The sequence below is a fragment of the Schistocerca piceifrons genome, chromosome 11 (genome assembly GCF_021461385.2).
Source record: "Schistocerca piceifrons isolate TAMUIC-IGC-003096 chromosome 11, iqSchPice1.1, whole genome shotgun sequence".
Classification (NCBI taxonomy): Eukaryota; Metazoa; Arthropoda; class Insecta; order Orthoptera; family Acrididae; genus Schistocerca; species Schistocerca piceifrons.
The window spans coordinates 110,034,191-110,056,146 of NC_060148.1; the positions used below are offsets into that span (position 1 = coordinate 110,034,191).

At 42.5% G+C, this 21,956-nt stretch overlaps 1 protein-coding gene across 1 annotated transcript in view; it reads left to right on the forward strand.

Annotated features, from left to right (window-relative positions):
- The window catches only part of LOC124720121 (poly [ADP-ribose] polymerase tankyrase-1-like), a 46,703-nt gene extending 25,261 nt beyond the window's left edge, over nucleotides 1–21,442 (forward strand). Inside the window, exon 3 of the mRNA XM_047245420.1 lies at nucleotides 20,868–21,442. Within this exon, the coding sequence (XP_047101376.1) occupies nucleotides 20,868–21,354 (487 nt within the window). The 3' untranslated portion in view covers nucleotides 21,355–21,442. The remainder of the gene's footprint in view (nucleotides 1–20,867) is intronic.
- Nucleotides 21,443–21,956: the final 514 nt, after the last annotated feature.

The window sequence follows — 21,956 nt, forward strand, 5'->3', positions numbered from 1 at the left end:
GGCCGTGTCGCGCTAAAATCAAGATTGCGCAACTTCCGGTTGCTGATAAGAGTCCACATCCGCTGCGTGCGCCAGGTCTGAAGCTATATAAGCAGCTCTCTGGCCTGTTTAGCGCATTCACTCTTTTGTGAGTGAATAGCCACTGAGGCACTGCTTCTTACAATGATGCGTAAACGGTGTTATCGTCGTCGCCGGCGATCGCTTGTTTACAAATCACTTGTCAATGTGGACGGCACCCTTGGTGCTTCGACATCTTCTGGTAATGGGAAAAAGAACGACACGAGAGGAGTTACTAAAACTGCTCAATTCGTTCTTCTTGATGGTCCTACTTTATTTTGTGGGGCTAGATTTAATTTCTCTCTGCTGAAGGTGTCCTCTTCCTCTAGTATGGGTAATGGATGGCTAACTGTAGCTTTCGTTGCCTGTCACAATGCAGCTAGAGCTGGTTTGGAATCTTTTGAAAGCAGGGAAATTTTAGCATACAGGACTATTCCTGTTTCAGAGATTATGATTGTTAATGAGGGTTCTTACCTTCTTCCACATGGGAATTTATCTTTGACTTGTCGTAAACGGTTTAAGATAAATTCTGATTGTAGTATTCACTTATGGGTTAAGGCTAGTGGCCCTTCCTCTTTAGAAGATTGTCGCATTGTCGGTGATTGTACTTTGTATAATCATTGAAAGTAGCAGTTCTCAACAAACAGGGAAATTTTAGCATACAGGACTATTCCTGTTTCAGAGATTATGATTGTTAATGAGGGTTCTTACCTTCTTCCGCATGGGAGTTTATCTTTGACTTGTCGTAAACGGTTTAAGATAAATTCTGATTGTAGTATTCACTTATGGGTGAAGGCTAGTGGTCCTTCCTCTTTAGAAGATTGTCGCATTGTCGGTGATTGTACTTTATATAATCATTGAAAGCAGTGTACTCAACAAATGGCTCTTTTAAGGGCCACAATATTACTACTTACCAGAAAGAGTACCTTACCTTACCTTAAAAGAGCCATTTGTTGAGTACACTGCTTTCAATGATTATATAAAGTACAATCACCGACAATGCGACAATCTTCTAAAGAGGAAGGACCACTAGCCTTCACCCATAAGTGAATACTACAATCAGAATTTATCTTAAACCGTTTACGACAATAATCTCTGAAACAGGAATAGTCCTGTATGCTAAAATTTCCCGGCTTTCAAAAGATTCCAAACCTGCTCTAGCTGCATTGTGACAGGCAACGAAAGCTACAGTTAGCCATCCATTACCCAAACTAGAGGAAGAGGACACCTTCAGCAGTGAAAAATTAAATCTAGCCCCACAAAATAAAGTAGGACCATCAAGAAGAACGAATTGAGCAGTTTTAGAAACTCCTCTCGTGTCGTTCTTTTTCCCCTTACCAGAAGATGTCGAAGCACCAAGGGTGCCGTCCACATTGCCGCGCCTGCCTCGCTCTGCGGCTAAGTCCGTTTGAAGGTCACTGTGCTCGACATCTACTGTGCCTCCCAGAGAGCCCAGAGAGCATCCCAGAGTGCCCCAGAGTGCTACAACACCAAGAAGAATCGCTTCTCAGCTTTTGGCAAGATCAATGTGTAGTATTTGTAGCCCTTAAAAGGGCTGTTTGTTGAGAACTGCTACTTTCAATGATTATACAAAGTACAATCACTGACAATGCGACAATCTTCTAAAGCAGTGTACTCAACAGATGGCTCTTTTCAGGGCCACAATAAATTAAACCACAAAAGTCCTTGTTTGTTAAAACATCCAACTTTCTAGGATGGCCTACGGCTGTGTGTCTGAGAAGGACTTTTTTTTTTATTTATTGTGGCCCTGAAAAGAGCCATTTGTTGAGAACACTGCTTTCAATGATTATATAAAGTACAATCACCTACAATGCGACAATCTTCTAAAGAGGAAGGACCACTAGCTTTCACCCATAAATGAATACTGGAATCAGAATTTATCTTAAACCGTTTACGACAAGTCAAAGATAAACTCCCATGCGGAAGAAGGTAAGAACCCTCATTAACAATCATAATCTCTGAAACAGGAATAGTCCTGTATGCTAAAATTTCCCGGCTTTCAAAAGATTCCAAACCTGCTCTAGCTGCATTGTGACAGGCAACGAAAGCTACAGTTAGCCATCCATTACCCAAACTAGAGGAAGAGGATACCTTCAGCAGTGAAAAATTAAATCTAGCCCCACAAAATAAAGTAGGACCATCAAGAAGAACGAATTGAGCAGTTTTAGAAACTCCTCTAGTGTCGTTCTTTTTCCCCTTACCAGAAGATGTCGAAGCACCAAGGGTGCCGTCCACATTGCCGCGCCTGCCTCGCTCTGCGGCTAAGTCCGTTTGAAGGTCACTGTGCTCGACATCTACGGTGCCTCCCAGAGAGCCCAGAGTGCATCCCAGAGTGCCCCAGAGAGCTACAACACCAAGAAGAATCGCTTCTCAGCTTTTGGCAAGATCAATGTGTAGTATTTGTAGCCCTTAAAAGGGCTGTTTGTTGAGAACTGCTACTTTCAATGATTATACAAAGTACAATCACCGACAATGCGACAATCTTCTAAAGAGGAAGGGCCACTAGCCTTAACCCATAAGTGAATACTACAATCAGAATTTATCTTAAACCGTTTACGACAAGTCAAAGATAAACTCCCATGCGGAAGAAGGTAAGAACCCTCATTAACAATCATAATCTCTGAAACAGGAATAGTCCTGTATGCTAAAATTTCCCGGCTTTCAAAAGATTCCAAACCTGCTCTAGCTGCATTGTGACAGGCAACGAAAGCTACAGTTAGCCATCCATTACCCAAACTAGAGGAAGAGGATACCTTCAGCAGTGAAAAATTAAATCTAGCCCCACAAAATAAAGTAGGACCATCAAGAAGAACGAAATGAGCAGTTTTAGAAACTCCTCTCGTGTCGTTCTTTTTCCCCTTACCAGAAGATGTCGAAGCACCAAGGGTGCCGTCCACATTGCCGCGCCTGCCTAGCTCTGCGGCTAAGTCCGTTTGAAGGTCACTGTGCTCGACATCTACTGTGCCTCCCAGAGAGCCCAGAGAGCATCCCAGAGTGCCCCAGAGAGCTACAACACCAAGAAGAATCGCTTCTCAGCTTTTGGCAAGATCAATGTGTAGTATTTGTAGCCCTTAAAAGGGCTGTTTGTTGAGAACTGCTACTTTCAATGATTATACAAAGTACAATCACCGACAATGCGACAATCTTCTAAAGAGGAAGGGCCACTAGCCTTAACCCATAAGTGAATACTACAATCAGAATTTATCTTAAACCTTTTACGACAAGTCAAAGATAAACTCCCATGCGGAAGAAGGTAAGAACCCTCATTAACAATCATAATCTCTGAAACAGGAATAGTCCTGTATGCTAAAATTTCCCGGCTTTCAAAAGATTCCAAACCTGCTCTAGCTGCATTGTGACAGGCAACGAAAGCTACAGTTAGCCATCCATTACCCAAACTAGAGGAAGAGGATACCTTCAGCAGTGAAAAATTAAATCTAGCCCCACAAAATAAAGTAGGACCATCAAGAAGAACGAATTGAGCAGTTTTAGAAACTCCTCTCGTGTCGTTCTTTTTCCCCTTACCAGAAGATGTCGAAGCACCAAGGGTGCCGTCCACATTGCCGCGCCTGCCTCGCTCTGCGGCTAAGTCCGTTTGAAGGTCACTGTGCTCGACATCTACTGTGCCTCCCAGAGAGCCCAGAGAGCATCCCAGAGTGCCCCAGAGAGCTACAACACCAAGAAGAATCGCTTCTCAGCTTTTGGCAAGATCAATGTGTAGTATTTGTAGCCCTTAAAAGGGCTGTTTGTTGAGAACTGCTACTTTCAATGATTATACAAAGTACAATCACCGACAATGCGACAATCTTCTAAAGAGGAAGGGCCACTAGCCTTAACCCATAAGTGAATACTACAATCAGAATTTATCTTAAACCGTTTACGACAAGTCAAAGATAAACTCCCATGCGGAAGAAGGTAAGAACCCTCATTAACAATCATAATCTCTGAAACAGGAATAGTCCTGTATGCTAAAATTTCCCGGCTTTCAAAAGATTCCAAACCTGCTATAGCTGCATTGTGACAGGCAACGAAAGCTACAGTTAGCCATCCATTACCCAAACTAGAGGAAGAGGATACCTTCAGCAGTGAAAAATTAAATCTAGCCCCACAAAATAAAGTAGGACCATCAAGAAGAACGAATTGAGCAGTTTTAGAAACTCCTCTCGTGTCGTTCTTTTTCCCCTTACCAGAAGATGTCGAAGCACCAAGGGTGCCGTCCACATTGCCGCGCCTGCCTCGCTCTGCGGCTAAGTCCGTTTGAAGGTCACTGTGCTCGACATCTACTGTGCCTCCCAGAGAGCCCAGAGAGCATCCCAGAGTGCCCCAGAGAGCTACAACACCAAGAAGAATCGCTTCTCAGCTTTTGGCAAGATCAATGTGTAGTATTTGTAGCCCTTAAAAGGGCTGTTTGTTGAGAACTGCTACTTTCAATGATTATACAAAGTACAATCACCGACAATGCGACAATCTTCTAAAGAGGAAGGGCCACTAGCCTTAACCCATAAGTGAATACTACAATCAGAATTTATCTTAAACCGTTTACGACAAGTCAAAGATAAACTCCCATGCGGAAGAAGGTAAGAACCCTCATTAACAATCATAATCTCTGAAACAGGAATAGTCCTGTATGCTAAAATTTCCCGGCTTTCAAAAGATTCCAAACCAGCTCTAGCTGCATTGTGACAGGCAACGAAAGCTACAGTTAGCCATCCGTTACCGAAAGTAGAGGAAGAGGACACCTTCAGCAGAGAAAAATTAAATCTAGCCCCACAAAATAAAGTAGGACCATCAAGAAGAACGAATTGAGCAGTTTTAGAAACTCCTCTTGTATCATTCGTTTTCCCCTTACCAGAAGATGTCGAAGCACCAAGTGTGCCGTCCACATTGACAAGTGATTTGTAAACAAGCAATCGCCGGCGACGACGATAACACCGTTTACGCATCATTGTAAGAAGCAGTGCCTCAGTGGCTATTCACTCACACAAGAGTGAATGCGCTAAACAGGCCAGTGAGCTCCTTATATAGCTTCAGTCCTGGCGCACGCTGCGGATTTTTCTCTGTTGAAGGTGTCCTCTTCCTCTAGTTTTGGTAATGGATGGCTAACTGTAGCTTTCGTTGCCTGTCACAATGCAGCTAGAGCTGGTTTGGAATCTTTTGAAAGCAGGGAAATTTTAGCATACAGGACTATTCCTGTTTCAGAGATTATGATTGTTAATGAGAGTTCTTACCTTCTTCCGCATGGGAGTTTATCTTTGACTTGTCGTAAACGGTTTAAGATAAATTCTGATTGTAGTATTCACTTATGGGTGAAGGCTAGTGGTCCTTCCTCTTTAGAAGATTGTCGCATTGTGGGTGATTGTACTTTATATAATTATTGAAAGTAGCAGTTCTCAACAAACGGCCCTTTTAAGGGCCATAAATACTACACATTGATCTTGCCAAAAGCCGAGAAGCGATTCTTCTTGGTGTTGTAGCTCTCTGGGGCACTCTGGGATGCTCTCTGGGCTCTCTGGGAGGCACAATAGATGTCGAGCACAGTGACCTTGGTTCGGACTTAGCCGCAGAGCGAGGCTGGCGCGGCATACGGCCTCTAGTTTTACTTAGGCCGTGTCGCGCTAAAATCAAGATTGCGCAACTTCCGGTTGCTGATAAGAGTCCACATCCGCTGCGTGCGCCAGGTCTGAAGCTATATAAGGAGCTCTCTGGCCTGTTTAGCGCATTCACTCTTTTGTGAGTGAATAGCCACTGAGGCACTGCTTCTTACAATGATGCGTAAACGGTGATATCGTCGTCGCCGGCGATTGCTTGTTTACAAATCACTTGTCAATGTGGACGGCACCCTTGGTGCTTCGACATCTTCTGGTAAGGCGAAAAAGAACGACACGAGAGGAGTTTCTAAAACTGCTCAATTCGTTCTTCTTGATGGTCCTACTTTATTTTGTGGGGCTAGATTTAATTTCTCCCTGCTGAAGGTGTCCTCTTCCTCTAGTATGGGTAATGGATGGCTAACTGTAGCTTTCGTTGCCTGTCACAATGCAGCTAGAGCTGGTTTGGAATCTTTTGAAAGCAGGGAAATTTTAGCATACAGGACTATTCCTGTTTCAGAGATTATGATTGTTAATGAGGGTTCTTACCTTCTTCCGCATGGGAGTTTATCTTTGACTTGTCGTAAACAGTTTAAGATAAATTCTGATTGTAGTATTCACTTATGGGTGAAGGCTAGTGGTCCTTCCTCTTTAGAAGATTGTCGCATTGTGGGTGATTGTACTTTATATAATCATTGAAAGTAGCAGTTCTCAACAAACGGCCCTTTTAAGGGCCATAAATACTACACATTGATCTTGCCAAAAGCCGAGAAGCGATTCTTCTTGGTGTTGTAGCTCTCTGGGGCACTCTGGGATGCTCTCTGGGCTCTCTGAGAGGCACAATAGATGTCGAGCACAGTGACCTTGGTTCGGACTTAGCCGCAGAGCGAGGCAGGCGCGGCACACGGCCTCTAGGTTTACTTAGGCCGTGTCGCGCTAAAATCAAGATTGCGCAACTTCCGGTTGCTGATAAGAGTCCACATCCGCTGCGTGCGCCAGGTCTGAAGCTATATAAGCAGCTCTCTGGCCTGTTTAGCGCATTCACTCTTTTGTGAGTGAATAGCCACTGAGGCACTGCTTCTTACAATGATGCGTAAACGGTGTTATCGTCGTCGCCGGCGATCGCTTGTTTACAAATCACTTGTCAATGTGGACGGCACCCTTGGTGCTTCGACATCTTCTGGTAATGGGAAAAAGAACGACACGAGAGGAGTTACTAAAACTGCTCAATTCGTTCTTCTTGATGGTCCTACTTTATTTTGTGGGGCTAGATTTAATTTCTCTCTGCTGAAGGTGTCCTCTTCCTCTAGTATGGGTAATGGATGGCTAACTGTAGCTTTCGTTGCCTGTCACAATGCAGCTAGAGCTGGTTTGGAATCTTTTGAAAGCAGGGAAATTTTAGCATACAGGACTATTCCTGTTTCAGAGATTATGATTGTTAATGAGGGTTCTTACCTTCTTCCACATGGGAATTTATCTTTGACTTGTCGTAAACGGTTTAAGATAAATTCTGATTGTAGTATTCACTTATGGGTTAAGGCTAGTGGCCCTTCCTCTTTAGAAGATTGTCGCATTGTCGGTGATTGTACTTTGTATAATCATTGAAAGTAGCAGTTCTCAACAAACAGGGAAATTTTAGCATACAGGACTATTCCTGTTTCAGAGATTATGATTGTTAATGAGGGTTCTTACCTTCTTCCGCATGGGAGTTTATCTTTGACTTGTCGTAAACGGTTTAAGATAAATTCTGATTGTAGTATTCACTTATGGGTGAAGGCTAGTGGTCCTTCCTCTTTAGAAGATTGTCGCATTGTCGGTGATTGTACTTTATATAATCATTGAAAGCAGTGTACTCAACAAATGGCTCTTTTAAGGGCCACAATATTACTACTTACCAGAAAGAGTACCTTACCTTACCTTAAAAGAGCCATTTGTTGAGTACACTGCTTTCAATGATTATATAAAGTACAATCACCGACAATGCGACAATCTTCTAAAGAGGAAGGACCACTAGCCTTCACCCATAAGTGAATACTACAATCAGAATTTATCTTAAACCGTTTACGACAATAATCTCTGAAACAGGAATAGTCCTGTATGCTAAAATTTCCCGGCTTTCAAAAGATTCCAAACCTGCTCTAGCTGCATTGTGACAGGCAACGAAAGCTACAGTTAGCCATCCATTACCCAAACTAGAGGAAGAGGACACCTTCAGCAGTGAAAAATTAAATCTAGCCCCACAAAATAAAGTAGGACCATCAAGAAGAACGAATTGAGCAGTTTTAGAAACTCCTCTCGTGTCGTTCTTTTTCCCCTTACCAGAAGATGTCGAAGCACCAAGGGTGCCGTCCACATTGCCGCGCCTGCCTCGCTCTGCGGCTAAGTCCGTTTGAAGGTCACTGTGCTCGACATCTACTGTGCCTCCCAGAGAGCCCAGAGAGCATCCCAGAGTGCCCCAGAGTGCTACAACACCAAGAAGAATCGCTTCTCAGCTTTTGGCAAGATCAATGTGTAGTATTTGTAGCCCTTAAAAGGGCTGTTTGTTGAGAACTGCTACTTTCAATGATTATACAAAGTACAATCACTGACAATGCGACAATCTTCTAAAGCAGTGTACTCAACAGATGGCTCTTTTCAGGGCCACAATAAATTAAACCACAAAAGTCCTTGTTTGTTAAAACATCCAACTTTCTAGGATGGCCTACGGCTGTGTGTCTGAGAAGGACTTTTTTTTTTATTTATTGTGGCCCTGAAAAGAGCCATTTGTTGAGAACACTGCTTTCAATGATTATATAAAGTACAATCACCTACAATGCGACAATCTTCTAAAGAGGAAGGACCACTAGCTTTCACCCATAAATGAATACTGGAATCAGAATTTATCTTAAACCGTTTACGACAAGTCAAAGATAAACTCCCATGCGGAAGAAGGTAAGAACCCTCATTAACAATCATAATCTCTGAAACAGGAATAGTCCTGTATGCTAAAATTTCCCGGCTTTCAAAAGATTCCAAACCAGCTCTAGCTGCATTGTGACAGGCAGCGAAAGCTACAGTTAGCCATCCGTTACCGAAAGTAGAGGAAGAGGACACCTTCAGCAGAGAAAAATTAAATCTAGCCCCACAAAATAAAATAGGACCATCAAGAAGAACGAATTGAGCAGTTTTAGAAACTCCTCTTGTATCATTCTTTTTCCCCTTCCCAGAAGATGTCGAAGCACCAAGTGTGCCGTCCACATTGACAAGTGATTTGTAAACAAGCAATCGTTGGCGACGACGATAACACCATTTACGCATCATTGTAAGAAGCAGTGCCTCAGTGGCTATTCACTCACACAAGAGTGAATGCGCTAAACAGGCCAGTGAGCTCCTTATATAGCTTCAGTCCTGGCGCACGCTGCGGATTTTTCTCTGTTGAAGGTGTCCTCTTCCTCTAGTTTTGGTAATGGATGGCTAACTGTAGCTTTCGTTGCCTGTCACAATGCAACTAGAGCTGGTTTGGAATCTTTTGAAAGCAGGGAAATTTTAGCATACAGGACTATTCCTGTTTCAGAGATTATGATTGTTAATGAGGTTTCTTACCTTCTTCCGCATGGGAGTTTATCTTTGACTTGTCGTAAACGGTTTAAGATAAATTCTGATTGTAGTATTCACTTATGGGTGAAGGCTAGTGGTCCTTCCTCTTTAGAAGATTGTCGCATTGTGGGTGATTGTACCTTATATAATCATTGAAAGTAGCAGTTCTCAACAAACGGCCCTTTTAAGGGCCATAAATACTACACATTGATCTTGCCAAAAGCCGAGAAGCGATTCTTCTTGGTGTTGTAGCTCTCTGGGGCACTCTGGGATGCTCTCTGGGTTCTCTGGGAGGCACAATAGATGTCGAGCACAGTGACCTTGGTTCGGACTTAGCCGCAGAGCGAGGCAGGCGCGGCACACGGCCTCTAGTTTTACTTAGGCCGTGTCGCGCTAAAATCAAGATTGCGCAACTTCCGGTTGCTGATAAGAGTCCACATCCGCTGCGTGCGCCAGGTCTGAAGCTATATAAGGAGCTCTCTGGCCTGTTTAGCGCATTCACTCTTTTGTGAGTGAATAGCCACTGAGGCACTGCTTCTTACAATGATGCGTAAACGGTGTTATCGTCGTCGCCGGCGATTGCTTGTTTACAAATCACTTGTCAATGTGGACGGCACCCTTGGTGCTTCGACATCTTCTGGTAAGGGGAAAAAGAACGACACGAGAGGAGTTTCTAAAACTGCTCAATTCGTTCTTCTTGATGGTCCTACTTTATTTTGTGGGGCTAGATTTAATTTCTCTCTGCTGAAGGTGTCCTCTTCCTCTAGTATGGGTAATGGATGGCTAACTGTAGCTTTCGTTGCCTGTCACAATGCAGCTAGAGCTGGTTTGGAATCTTTTGAAAGCAGGGAAATTTTAGCATACAGGACTATTCCGGTTTCAGAGATTATCATTGTTAATGAGGGTTCTTACCTTCTTCCGCATGGGAGTTTATCTTTGACTTGTCGTAAACGGTTTAAGATAAATTCTGATTGTAGTATTCACTTATGGGTTAAGGCTAGTGGCCCTTCCTCTTTAGAAGATTGTCGCATTGTCGGTGATTGTACTTTGTATAATCATTGAAAGTAGCAGTTCTCAACAAACAGCCCTTTTAAGGGCTACAAATACTACACATTGATCTTGCCTTCAGCAGCGAGGCTGGTGGTTTGGGATCAGTGAAACGCATGCTACGGGGCATCTGGTTCGGAGCTGTCTTTAAAGTAACCTATTCGTAATACTTAATTGTGTTACTTGGTGACACCTGCTGCTCAAACTGCTGCTGGAGATGTAATACAATGCGCCAGAGTAATACGCAGAACACGATGGTCTCCCCTCTCAGTAGTTCCATGTGGCCATATGGAACCCAGTCTTCTTGCAACCGAATATTCTTGTAATCACCGCTGCCAGCAGGCATGTATAGTGGCTACATTACTGTGAAATATTTCTGCATCACGGAAGGAACAACCAGCATCTCGTAGCCCCATTACAGACTTCGTTTAATCCCTATGAGATGTTGATAAATCCGTCTTGGTCCTCTCAAAGACATTTTTACTCTACATCAACTCACTGCGTCCAATCTCAAAATGTAACTAACACTCGAGCCCGTTACAGCGTATAATTAAAGCAGGCTTCATTTGCTCCCTCACTGTGGTGCTACTAGCGCCACTCTCAAACGACGTGACTGCCGCGAAAAGTCATCATCATTCAGATGTAGAAACACGCCTACCAACTTTCGTTTATGTCGCACTGCTTCTTCTTGGTGCTGCAATCCTTCATTGTACTTACGATTTCGAAAGTAAAAGACGTTGTTAACAATGATACCAAAACCTCAAAAAGTTCTTGAACGACTTACTTCACATTTTTATACGATTCTCTAATAAACGTTGGGACAGTGTTTGCTTTTATATACCAATGGCTTAGGAGTGCGTCATTGACTAGTGATCAAAATTTTTTGTGTCCCAGTTTTCAACACAGGCACTGCTTAACCTCTGAACAAAAATTAACAGCAGTGTCAGCAGAAGACGTCCAGCATAAGAAGTCGCCATTTTCCTGACAAAGGCATTGTCAAATAGGGTGGAGGAACGACAGAGCTTCAGGGCATTCCCTTGCCCTTGGGGTGGGAAACTGACCTTAAAAGGGAGAAGAGTCAGTAATGATCAATGACGAGAGGATGCAGAAGGAAATGGAATCGAATAAATTAAAACCACATTACGTGTATCCATAGGACATACGTCGTTAACAGGGAAACTGTCTTGAAGCAATCTGCATTGAGAAAAGATTCTGGACAAGTTACCCTTTTGGATCTCTGGGAGTGGACTACAAAGGTCGAAGTGATCATGAAAACGAGACGGAATAATTTACATAGGGATAACCTTCTACGACTGGGAGCTTTGAATTCAGAAGTTTGATCGTAATTGGAAAGCTAGGGAGTCTAAATAGGTGCAAAGACCCCAGTCTAGATACGGTGGGGGTGATTGATGTGAAACAGAAGAAGGCTAAGGATTTGTCATAAGACACATTGGGGTAATATCAACAGCAACAGAAAATTGTGTAACGGGAGTAGGAATCGTTATGTATAAGAGGTAGGAGAGAGAGAGTGGGCTACAGTGAACAGCTCTATGCCAGAGTTTTTCTCACCAGATTCGAAATCAAACGAACGCCACAACGATAGTTCATATACACATGGCAACGACGCAAGCAAAAGGAGAAAAGAGAGGAAGTATGGAATTGAAATGCAGTTGCAGGGGAAATAAAAGAAGAAGGGTCATGGGGTATCAGGCTTGGCATAGGGATGAGACAGGTGAAAGTCTAATTGATTTCTGCAATCAAATTGAGATGGTAATAACGAATACTCTGATCAGGACTCATGTGAGGAAAAAAGAAACTTGGAAATGACCCAGAGACACTGGCAGATTCCAGTTGGATTACATCATAGTCAGACAGAGATTCCGGAATCAGATATTGAAATGTAAGGCGTTCCCAGATGTAAACATAGATTTAATAATTATGAAGAGCAGAGTGAGGTTTAAGAGAGCCGACCAGAAGAATCAGTGTAGAAGGATGTAACATACTGCAGTACTGAGAAACGAAACTTAAAGTTTACCAACGATGTGGATATTGCAGTAAGGAATACCACAGTGGGCTGTTCAGTGGAAGAGGAGAGGACATCTCTAGAAAGTAAAATCACAGACGGTGGACAGACGAACACAGATAAAGGGAAGCTAACTTCGAAAAAATGTTGAGTAAGAAAATAAAATACAACTGATCGATGAAAGAAGAAAGTATAAACATTTACAGAGAAAGACAGGAAGACAGCTACATTCACTAAGGTGGCAACAGTCGTGGGATACCTCCTAATATCATGTCAGATCTCCTTGTGCCCAGCCTACTGCAACAACTCGACGTGGCGGCGAACCACGAAGTTGTTGGAAGTCCCCTGTACAAATAATATGCCATGCTGCCCCTATAGCCACCCACAACTGCTAAAGTGTTTCTGGTCCAGGATTTTGTGCAGGAACTGACCTGTCGATTATGTCCCATAAATGATCGATGGAATTCATATTGAACGATCCAGGTGACCAAATCATTTACTCGAGTGGTCCACAATCTTCCCCAGACGAGTGGTGAACAGTTTTGGCCCACTTAGATGATATAGTTATTTGAGAGCATGAAGTCCACAAATGGTTGAAAATGGTCTCCAAGTAGCTAAACATAACCGTCTGCATTCAATGATAGGCTCAGTTGTACCAGAGGACCCAGCCCCATTCCATGTTAACAAAGCCCACGCCGTTATGGAGCCAACACCATTTTGCACAGTGCCTTGTTGGCAACTTGGGTCTGTAGCTTCGTGCGGTCATCGCCACACTCTAACACTACCATCAGCTCTCACCAACTCAATCCGAGACTTACCTCACCAAGCCACGCTTTTTCACTTGTATAGGATTCAACCAATATGGTCATGAGACCAGGAGCTGCAGGTGACAACATACTGTTAGTAAATGCACTTGCATTGGTCATCTTTTGCCGCAGCCCACTGACGCCAAATTAGCCGCACTTCCGAGCAGATACGCTGGTAGTACATTCTACATTGATATCTGCGGTTATTTGACGCAGTGTTGCTTGTCTCTTGCACTGACCAACCTATGTACAAGCCGCTGCTTTAGGTCGTTATCTGAAGGCTGTCAGCCACAGCAGTGACCGTGGTGACAGGTAATGCCTGAAATTTTGTATTCTCGGCACACTCTTGACACTGAATTCCCTAACGATTTCCGAAATGTAATGTCTCATGCGTCTAGCTTCAACTACTTCGGTGTGAAAAATCTGTTAATTCTCGCTGTGTAGGCTTATGGCCACAATCACGTCGGAAACTTTTTACATGAATCACCTGATTACATACGATAGCTCCGCCAATGCACTGCCCTTTCATATCTTGTGTACACAATACTACCGCTATCTTCGTATGTGCACATCACTTTTGCACAACTTGTCACCTCGATGTAAGTCATTTAGGAATGAGATAAGTACCATGTTCTAGGTATCCAAGGCTAAATAACTGCAGAAAACTTAAGACAAAACTTTAAACAAACAGTCGTAAGAAGGACTGACACAGAATATAGAAAAGTCAAAACAATAATTACCATGAGAATTCCATTCCCAACGTCAGCAGAGAGAGCAGATAAATGGAAAGATTACATTGACAGCCTCTATGCAGGAGGAACTTTTCTGATGACATGGAAGAGGAAGCAATCTGTGTTGGCGTGGAAGATATAGAGGATGTACTGTTAGAGGCAATATTTAAATGAACTCTGGTCGATTTGATAACAAATAAAGCTAAAAGGATACATAAAATTTAATCATGACTGCTGAGTTCATAGGGGAAAGTGGCACCCAATGACTATCCAAGTTTGAGTGTAGAATCAATGAGACTGGCAATGTACCGTCACACTTTCAGAACAAAATCATCACGTATTTCCAAAGGTAATAAGTCTGATAATTGTGAAAACAACAGCACATTCGTCTTTGGAACTCATACATCCGAGCTGCTGATGAGAATGATATAAATACGAATGGAACAGAAAATTGAGAAACTGTCAGATGACGGTCAGTTTGTCTTTAGGAGAGGTAAAGGTGCCAGAGAGGCAGTTCGAAAGTTGTACTTGATAATGGAAGCAAGTCTGACGAAAAGTCAAAATACAGTCAAAAGTTTTTTTACCTAGATAAAGCGTTCGACAATATAAAATTCTGCAGGATCTTCCAAAGTCTTACATAAATATAAGTAAGTTACAGGGAAAGACAGGTAGGTTACAATACGTACAAGAACCAAGAGGGAAGAATACGGGAAAATAAAGAACAAAGTGCTCAGATTAAAAGTGTGTAAGACAGGGTGCAGTCGTTTCCCCTACTATTCAATCTAATTATCGAAGAAGATATGAAGGAAATATAATAAAGGTTGAAGTGTGGGATTCAGATTAACAGTGAAAGGATGTCAAAGAAAAAATTTGTTGATGACATTGCTGTTCTCAGAGAAAGTGAAGAATTACGGGATCTGTTGAACTGAATGGAGAGTCTGATGAGTAAGGAATATTAATTGAGAATGAACCACGGAAATAAATTACTAATGTGAAGTAGCAGATATTGGAATTTTTTACATTTAAATTGGTGGTCATGATGTAGACGATATTAAGGAATTCTGGAAGCAAAATAACCCCTGATACACAAAACAAGAAGGACATAAAAAGCATACTAGCAAAGGCAAAATTGGTACAACTAGCCAACATAATTCTGCTTCTATGATACAAAGGTCATAATTTGATGAAGAAATTTATGAGAATCTATGTTTAGAGAACTACTTTGTATGATACTGAATCGTAGACAGTGGCAAAACACCATGACTGAGGAGACTACGAGTGTCTGCGATGTGGTGCTAGAGAAAAGTGTTGAAAATTAGGTGGACATGTTGGATATGGAAAGAGGGGATACTTTGCAGAATTAGTGACATGGGGAAAGACTGACAAGACGAGGGGAATGTAAAAACTGAAGAGAAAGACAGATTGGCCTACATCCAGCAATTAATTGAGCATGTAGTGTGTAACTGCTATTTTGAGATGAAGGTTGGTGGAAGAGAGGAATTCATGGCAGGCCACATCAAACCAATTACATAACTACTGGCTAAAACAATTTCATTTGACAGATTAATAGAATTTATTTGTACTTAATTGTCTTTAGTTCACAAACAAAGTTTTACATGTTATTCCTGAGGCTGCAACACACAGTTTGTAACATCAAAATGTAGGTGTTGCTGTCAAATGCAAATAACATGGCCCATTTGTCAGTAGACATTCAGTTACATCGACAGTTTCTCGACACTCATTAGTGAACATTAATAAAGGATGTGTCAAAGTTTCATCCCTATGATGGCTTTGACTCTGCTGAGGAAACTTTCAGTAATGGGTCTGAACTTCAGTGGAAAAATGAGAACCTATTCTTCCTCAACGTTGGACTCTTCAATCTGCAGCGAAGTCAGCTTGTAACTCATCCCAAAGCAGTTACATTGGATTCAGCTCGGAATTCATGGCAGAATAGTACATTCATGGAATGTTGTTGTCCACAAACTCTCACGTGACAGATAATGATTTATTACAAGGAGCATTGTCTTGCTAATACAAACAATGATACTGTATTGTATGCAGTACATAAAGCTGGAAAACGTGATTCATATGCTGTCGAATTTAGTGTTCTCTTAAGCTCAATAGGGGAATAATTACATAACCAGCCTCCTTTTATACTGGCGGATCGTCCTTTCATTACATTTGTTGGTCAGTCACACATTAGATAGAGGTGTTTAGATAGTTTTGATCCTATTGTGTAGCTTGCCCCCAATGTTATTCAATCTGTATATTGAGCAAGCGGTAAAGGAAACAAAAGAAATATTTGGAGTAGGAATTAAAAGAAATGCAAAGATTGACGTTTGCTGATGACATTGTAATTCTGTCAGGGACGGAAAAGAACCTACAAGAGCAGTTGAACAGAATGGACAGTGCCTTGAAAAGAGGATATAAGATGAACATCAACAAAAGCAAAACGAGGATAATGGAATATAGTCAAGTTAAATTAGGTGATGCTGAGAGAATTAGATTACGAAATGAAACACCTAAAGTAGTAAATGAGTTTTTCTATATGGGGAGCAAAATAACTAATGATGGTCGAAACATATATGATATAAACTGTAGACTGGCAATCGCAAGGAAAGCGTTTCTGTAGAAGAGAAATCTGGTAACAGCGAGTATAGATTTAAGTGTCAGTAAGTCGTTTCTGACAGTGTTTGTATGCAGTGTAGCCATGAATGGAAGTGAACAGAAGGGAATAGAAGCTTTCGAAATGTGGTGCTACAGAATAATGCAGAGGATTAGGTGGGTATATAATATAACTGATGAGAAGGTACCGAACAGAATTGGGGAGAAGAGGAATTTGTGACACAACTTGAAGCAGGGATCGGTTGCTAGGACATGTTCTGAGGCATCAAGGGATAACAAATTTAGTACTGGAGGGCAGTGTGGAGGCTAAAAATCGTAATCAGAGACCAAGAAATGAATACACAAAACAGATTCAGAAGGATGTAGATTGCAGTAGGTACTGGGAGATGAAGAAGCTTGCACAGGATAGAGTAGCAGGGAGAGCTGCATCAAAGCTGTCTCTGGACTGAAGACTGCAAGAACCTCAACAGTGTATGTAAATCCTGTCAGGTCTTTAGTGTATTCACGCAGCCAAGATCCAGATTGCCTAGAAATTTGAATGGTATGAAAAGCGCATGAAATTCGATGTACACTGGTGTCCAAAATTAAAGCAACAAACAGAAATTTTGTGAGGTTGCCTTTATTTTGCCATAAAATAGTACAAACAGGTGATAGTGAAGTAGGAACAATGTTAAGAACGAATAACATAAACAACTACAATCTGCATTAAGGTAGAAAAAAATGTTCTTCGTTTTTTCCAACTTAACAGATTTGCACACAATCCAACAACTGGATAATGTGCTCAGCATGGGCCATGACCACCTCTGGCTCATACAACCCTGACATCGACATGGCAAGCTGTCTCATGTGGAGGCAATAACACCATTCCTCCTGCAGAGCTACTCTCAAGTCTTATGGAATTGTTGGTGGATGCTTGTGTGATGCAACCCATCTCACTACTACATATAGTTCATATACGTATTACAAACAGTTTACAATAAATCCACACATTATAGAATAATTTGTCCTCTATGAAATTTACAATATTACAATGCTAATTTATAAAATAAAATTCATGGAAAACTATATACAGTATAATAAAAGTTTTTACAGTCTTTGTTTCACATGTCATTCTTCCAGAAGTCCACATATGCCCTCGCTACTTTGCTGCACGCCATCAGGTCTTGGGCCATGCACGCTCTTGGATGGTTTACTAACGGACATTGAAGCAGATGGTTCATCGCCTGGATTCCCACATGGACACAAAGCACTTTCACTAATTCCCCACTTGTACAGATTTCTGTTACATCTGTCCATTCCTGAACATAGCCTGTTCAGGGTTTTCCATCTCTCCCACCTAAGTTCTGCACCTGATGGCAGCACTTCCTCAGAATCGTGTGCATATTCTTGTTGTTCCTGCCACAGTCTTTTTCTAGAAGTTTTTGGTGAACCTGTGACCGGTTTGGTTGAGTGGAGAAAACTACTTCTTGACATAAGGCGTTTTGGTACCATTTGGTACCCATGGAGCAGATGATGTTGATTTTGAACCTGTTTTGCTCGTTCAATTCTGCTCTGTATTGAACATCGGACATTTGGCAGAGCAATTCCTGACAAGCAGTATAGGTGTTCTATTCTTGTTGGCTTAAGACATCCAGTAATATGTCTACACATCTGGTTCAGGACAGTGTCCAGCTTGCAAACTCAGCAGCAGAATAACAGAGTGCCATTGTGGTGGTGCATGATTAGGTCGACATCTGGATGTTGTTAGCTTGCCAAGTAAGTTATTCTGTGATTGGATTTCTGCCCTGCTCTTCTCAATGTGCCACTTGAATGACAGTGTCCTATCAAGAGTAACTCCCAAGTACACTGGGAGAGGGCAGTGTGTTAATCTTGTGCCATTCCACCAAACATTCAGTTCTTGTTTCGCCTGTCTGTTGTTAAGATGGAATAGGCAAGTCTGGGTCCTACTTGGATTGGGTTTCAACTGATTTTCATTGTGATACATGATGAGATTTTCCAGGTTCTCAGCTAGTATTTCCTCAATATCCTTGTAGTTTTATGCCTAGCTGCTATTGCCCTATCATCAGCATAAATGAAAGATCTTGACCAGGGACTAATAGGCTGGTCATTTGTATAATTATTGAATTACATGGGGGCAAGAACACTGCCCTGGGGAAGCCCATCTTTTTGTAGTCTCCATCTGCTCTTGTTACCTTGGAACTCAACAAAATACCTTCTGTTGAACTGATTTGAGTACAGCAGTCAATTGAGGGCTCTTTGTTGTTTTTTGCACTTTTGCAATGAGATTTCTGTGGTTGATGGTATCATATGCTTCCATAAAATCTATAAACACCATCCCCGTAATAAGTCTTTTCTCAAACCCATCTCCAATATAATGGGTTAGGCTGAGAGCTTGACTGGTACAAGATTTGCCAGGCCGAAATCCTGCTTGCTCTTTTATTAGGGTGCCTTCAGTAAGCTCTTTGAATCTGCTTAGTATCAAACAGTTTGTGTTGTGCACAACAGAGAGATTGGCCGATAACTCTTAGGATCTTCTGGGTCCTTACCAGGCTTAAGAATTGCAGTTATTTTTGCCTGTCTCTAGATTTCAGGAATTCGTCCAGTTGCCCAACAGCAGTTCATAAACTCCAACAGCCACAATTTAGAGCGAACACCAAGACGTATAATCTGTTCATTTTCAATATCATCTACGCTTGTGGCCTTACCAGTCTTTAAACTTTTGATTGCTTCTTTCAATTCTGATATTGTAAATGTACGATCGAGTGTATCATTATTTTCGTCTTGGACAGCATTAAGTCTACTCGTATGCCCTTTCTTCAGTCTGTGTTTCGCTTTAGCGGTTTTCAGGAGTTGGGAGGCTATTTTGTCTGCTGTACCGCCAGCAAAGCCTGGTGTACCTGCAGGTATACCATCTAATTTTTGAGCAGTCTCTACGCTTTCCAACTACTGTGAGTCATGTTAATGCTTTCTACAGTGTGTTACCACTTCTGTCTTCTATTTTCAATCATTGTTGATATGACTTCTTCGCCCACCTCCATTGTTTATGGGAAGAATGTGTTGGCGTCATAAAGACCACAATACATTTCTTATTTCTCTTTTGTCTCTTCCCTGTAGCCTTGCATGTACGATTTTCTACGTCCTCTCGTGTACTCTGCCGTGCACAGTATTTTAAAGCTTTAACAAACTCACTGAAGTTTTCTGGTAGAGGTGTGTATCCCTGATATGCTCTATGGGATTCAAATTGGGAGATCGAGGTTACCATTCCAGGTGTGCAATATCTTCCATATCCAAGAAAACTTCAATCAGCTGATCTCTATGGGGCATACCTTTATCGTCCATCAATACGAAGTGGTAGGCCACAGTACCTCGCACCGACGGCATATGAGGTTCAAAATCTCGTCACGATACCTGACAGGAGCTAAGCCTTGCCAATTCACCCATACAATGTCATGTGTTCAGGTAGTCCACGTAATCGCTGAGGACACCATTAAAGAACCTCCCTGATATCAGTCTCTTTTGCACGATATTTGGGTCACGAAATCCTGTTCCACGTTCCCACCATATGAAAATCCGTCGAGAATCACTCTCCAGACCATTTTTGGACTCATGTGTGAAGATAACATTGGCCCACTCTTCGGCCATTCGGTGGGATGTTGACGACTTCACTCTACACATTTCTTTCTGTGAAGTGTCAGACGTACATAAACAACGGGCCCCTGACAATAAGTGGCACTCTGGTGAGATCTTCTGTATAACGTTTGCCTCGATACAACACATCCAGTGCATCCTCCGAGGTGAGGTGCCAGTTGCTGTGCAGTAGTAAGGCAGTACCGTATGCCCTTTTAACCAAATAACGGTCCTCCCTTTCTCGTATCACACATGGTCTGCCCTCGTCTTCGAGATACAGTTTCCGTCTCTACGAACAGTCGCCACATCTGAGAAACAACAGTGCGATTCACATTAACCCATCGGGCCACATCAGGTTGTGACTGTCCTCCTCCCATTCCTCCTATGGCCCTCCACTGCGGAGAGCCTGGTATGCGTCTTCTCTGTACCATACTGCACCATCTGTGACTGTCTACGATGATTGCGGATGTGGGAGTACCCAGCAAACACTACCCCATTGCTAGCCGCGCTGACTTCGTCGTGGGCGTGGTTGTCCGTTGACTGGAATGCTAACTTGCGTGTAGAACACGGTTGTGCAGACATCTGTTGACAGTTTGCATGATTACATCGTAAATTGGACACAGGACGGAAAATCGCAGTTAGAAGCTTTAATTTGGGACACCAGTGCATTGCGGTAACCTTCATGACTTTTACGGACTCATCACAGTTCTGCTTCTGCCTCGGGCACGTGTGTTTGGAGCAATTTGTAAGTATTCTCCTTTTGTTGCAGGGATCTTTCTGGAGAAGAGAAGGGCAAGATGCTGATTGCGGCAGCTAAGGAGGGGTCAGTGAGCAAGGTGCGAACGTTGCTGACAGTGGGGGCGGATGTGGAGGCGAAGGACGAGAACCAGCTGAACGCACTGCACTTTGCAGCAGCCAGGAGACATGTGGAGGTGGCGAGGCGTCTACTGGAGGATGGAGCTGATGTCAACGCCAGGGACCGCTGGCGGAACACGCCTCTGCATCAGGCTGCATGGAATGACAATCCGGCTGTGGTGCGGCTGCTGGCGGCATCCTCTGCCGACTGCAACGCCAGGGATCACACTGGGAACACGCCACTGCACGATGCCGCACGGCGTGGCCACCCAGACGCGGTGACTGCACTACTGGAGGCAGGGGCCGACAGGGAAGTCAGGAATGACGATGGGGATACGCCCCTGGACCTAGCCAAGCGGAACAACCACCAGCAGCTCATAGACATCCTAGGATCAAGCTAAATATAGTGCAAACGACTCTGGAGTAAAATAAAAAAAGCCTTCTATGTGACCTTTGTTACTTATAAAATAAATAATACAGAAAAGCTTATCCCGCAGCCTTGGTTTGCACCCATATTTACATAGTACATACAACAACTCAAGTACCATTACACCAAGAGTGCTTATAGACTACTATAAGTTCAAAGAGGGACTCTCCTTTTACTGAAAATTCAAAACAAACTGAATAAAACTCGATTACTAAGGAACACTAGTTTTCTACAATATTTTTTTACTGAAAAATACATTTTAGGTGCATGTTTGGTGCTATGTGGAACTTATATAAAACTTTTATATATTTCCTTGTATCCAGATTGCTGACACATAAGCTCTATACTTAAAATACATCTTCATTTGAGATCTTTCACTGAATTTACTTCTGTACCTAATGAGCTGACAGTCCAGTAACTTGTGTCGGCAGTTAAAAATTGGTGTTATTACCAGTACTTACAACACATTAGTTCCGATTCCAGACTGAATTTTGTTGTATTCTGTCTAGTTGTTGAGTATGGGGTGCCTAGGAAACCTCCTTCTCGGATCGCTAGACAACAGTTCAAGCAAATCGT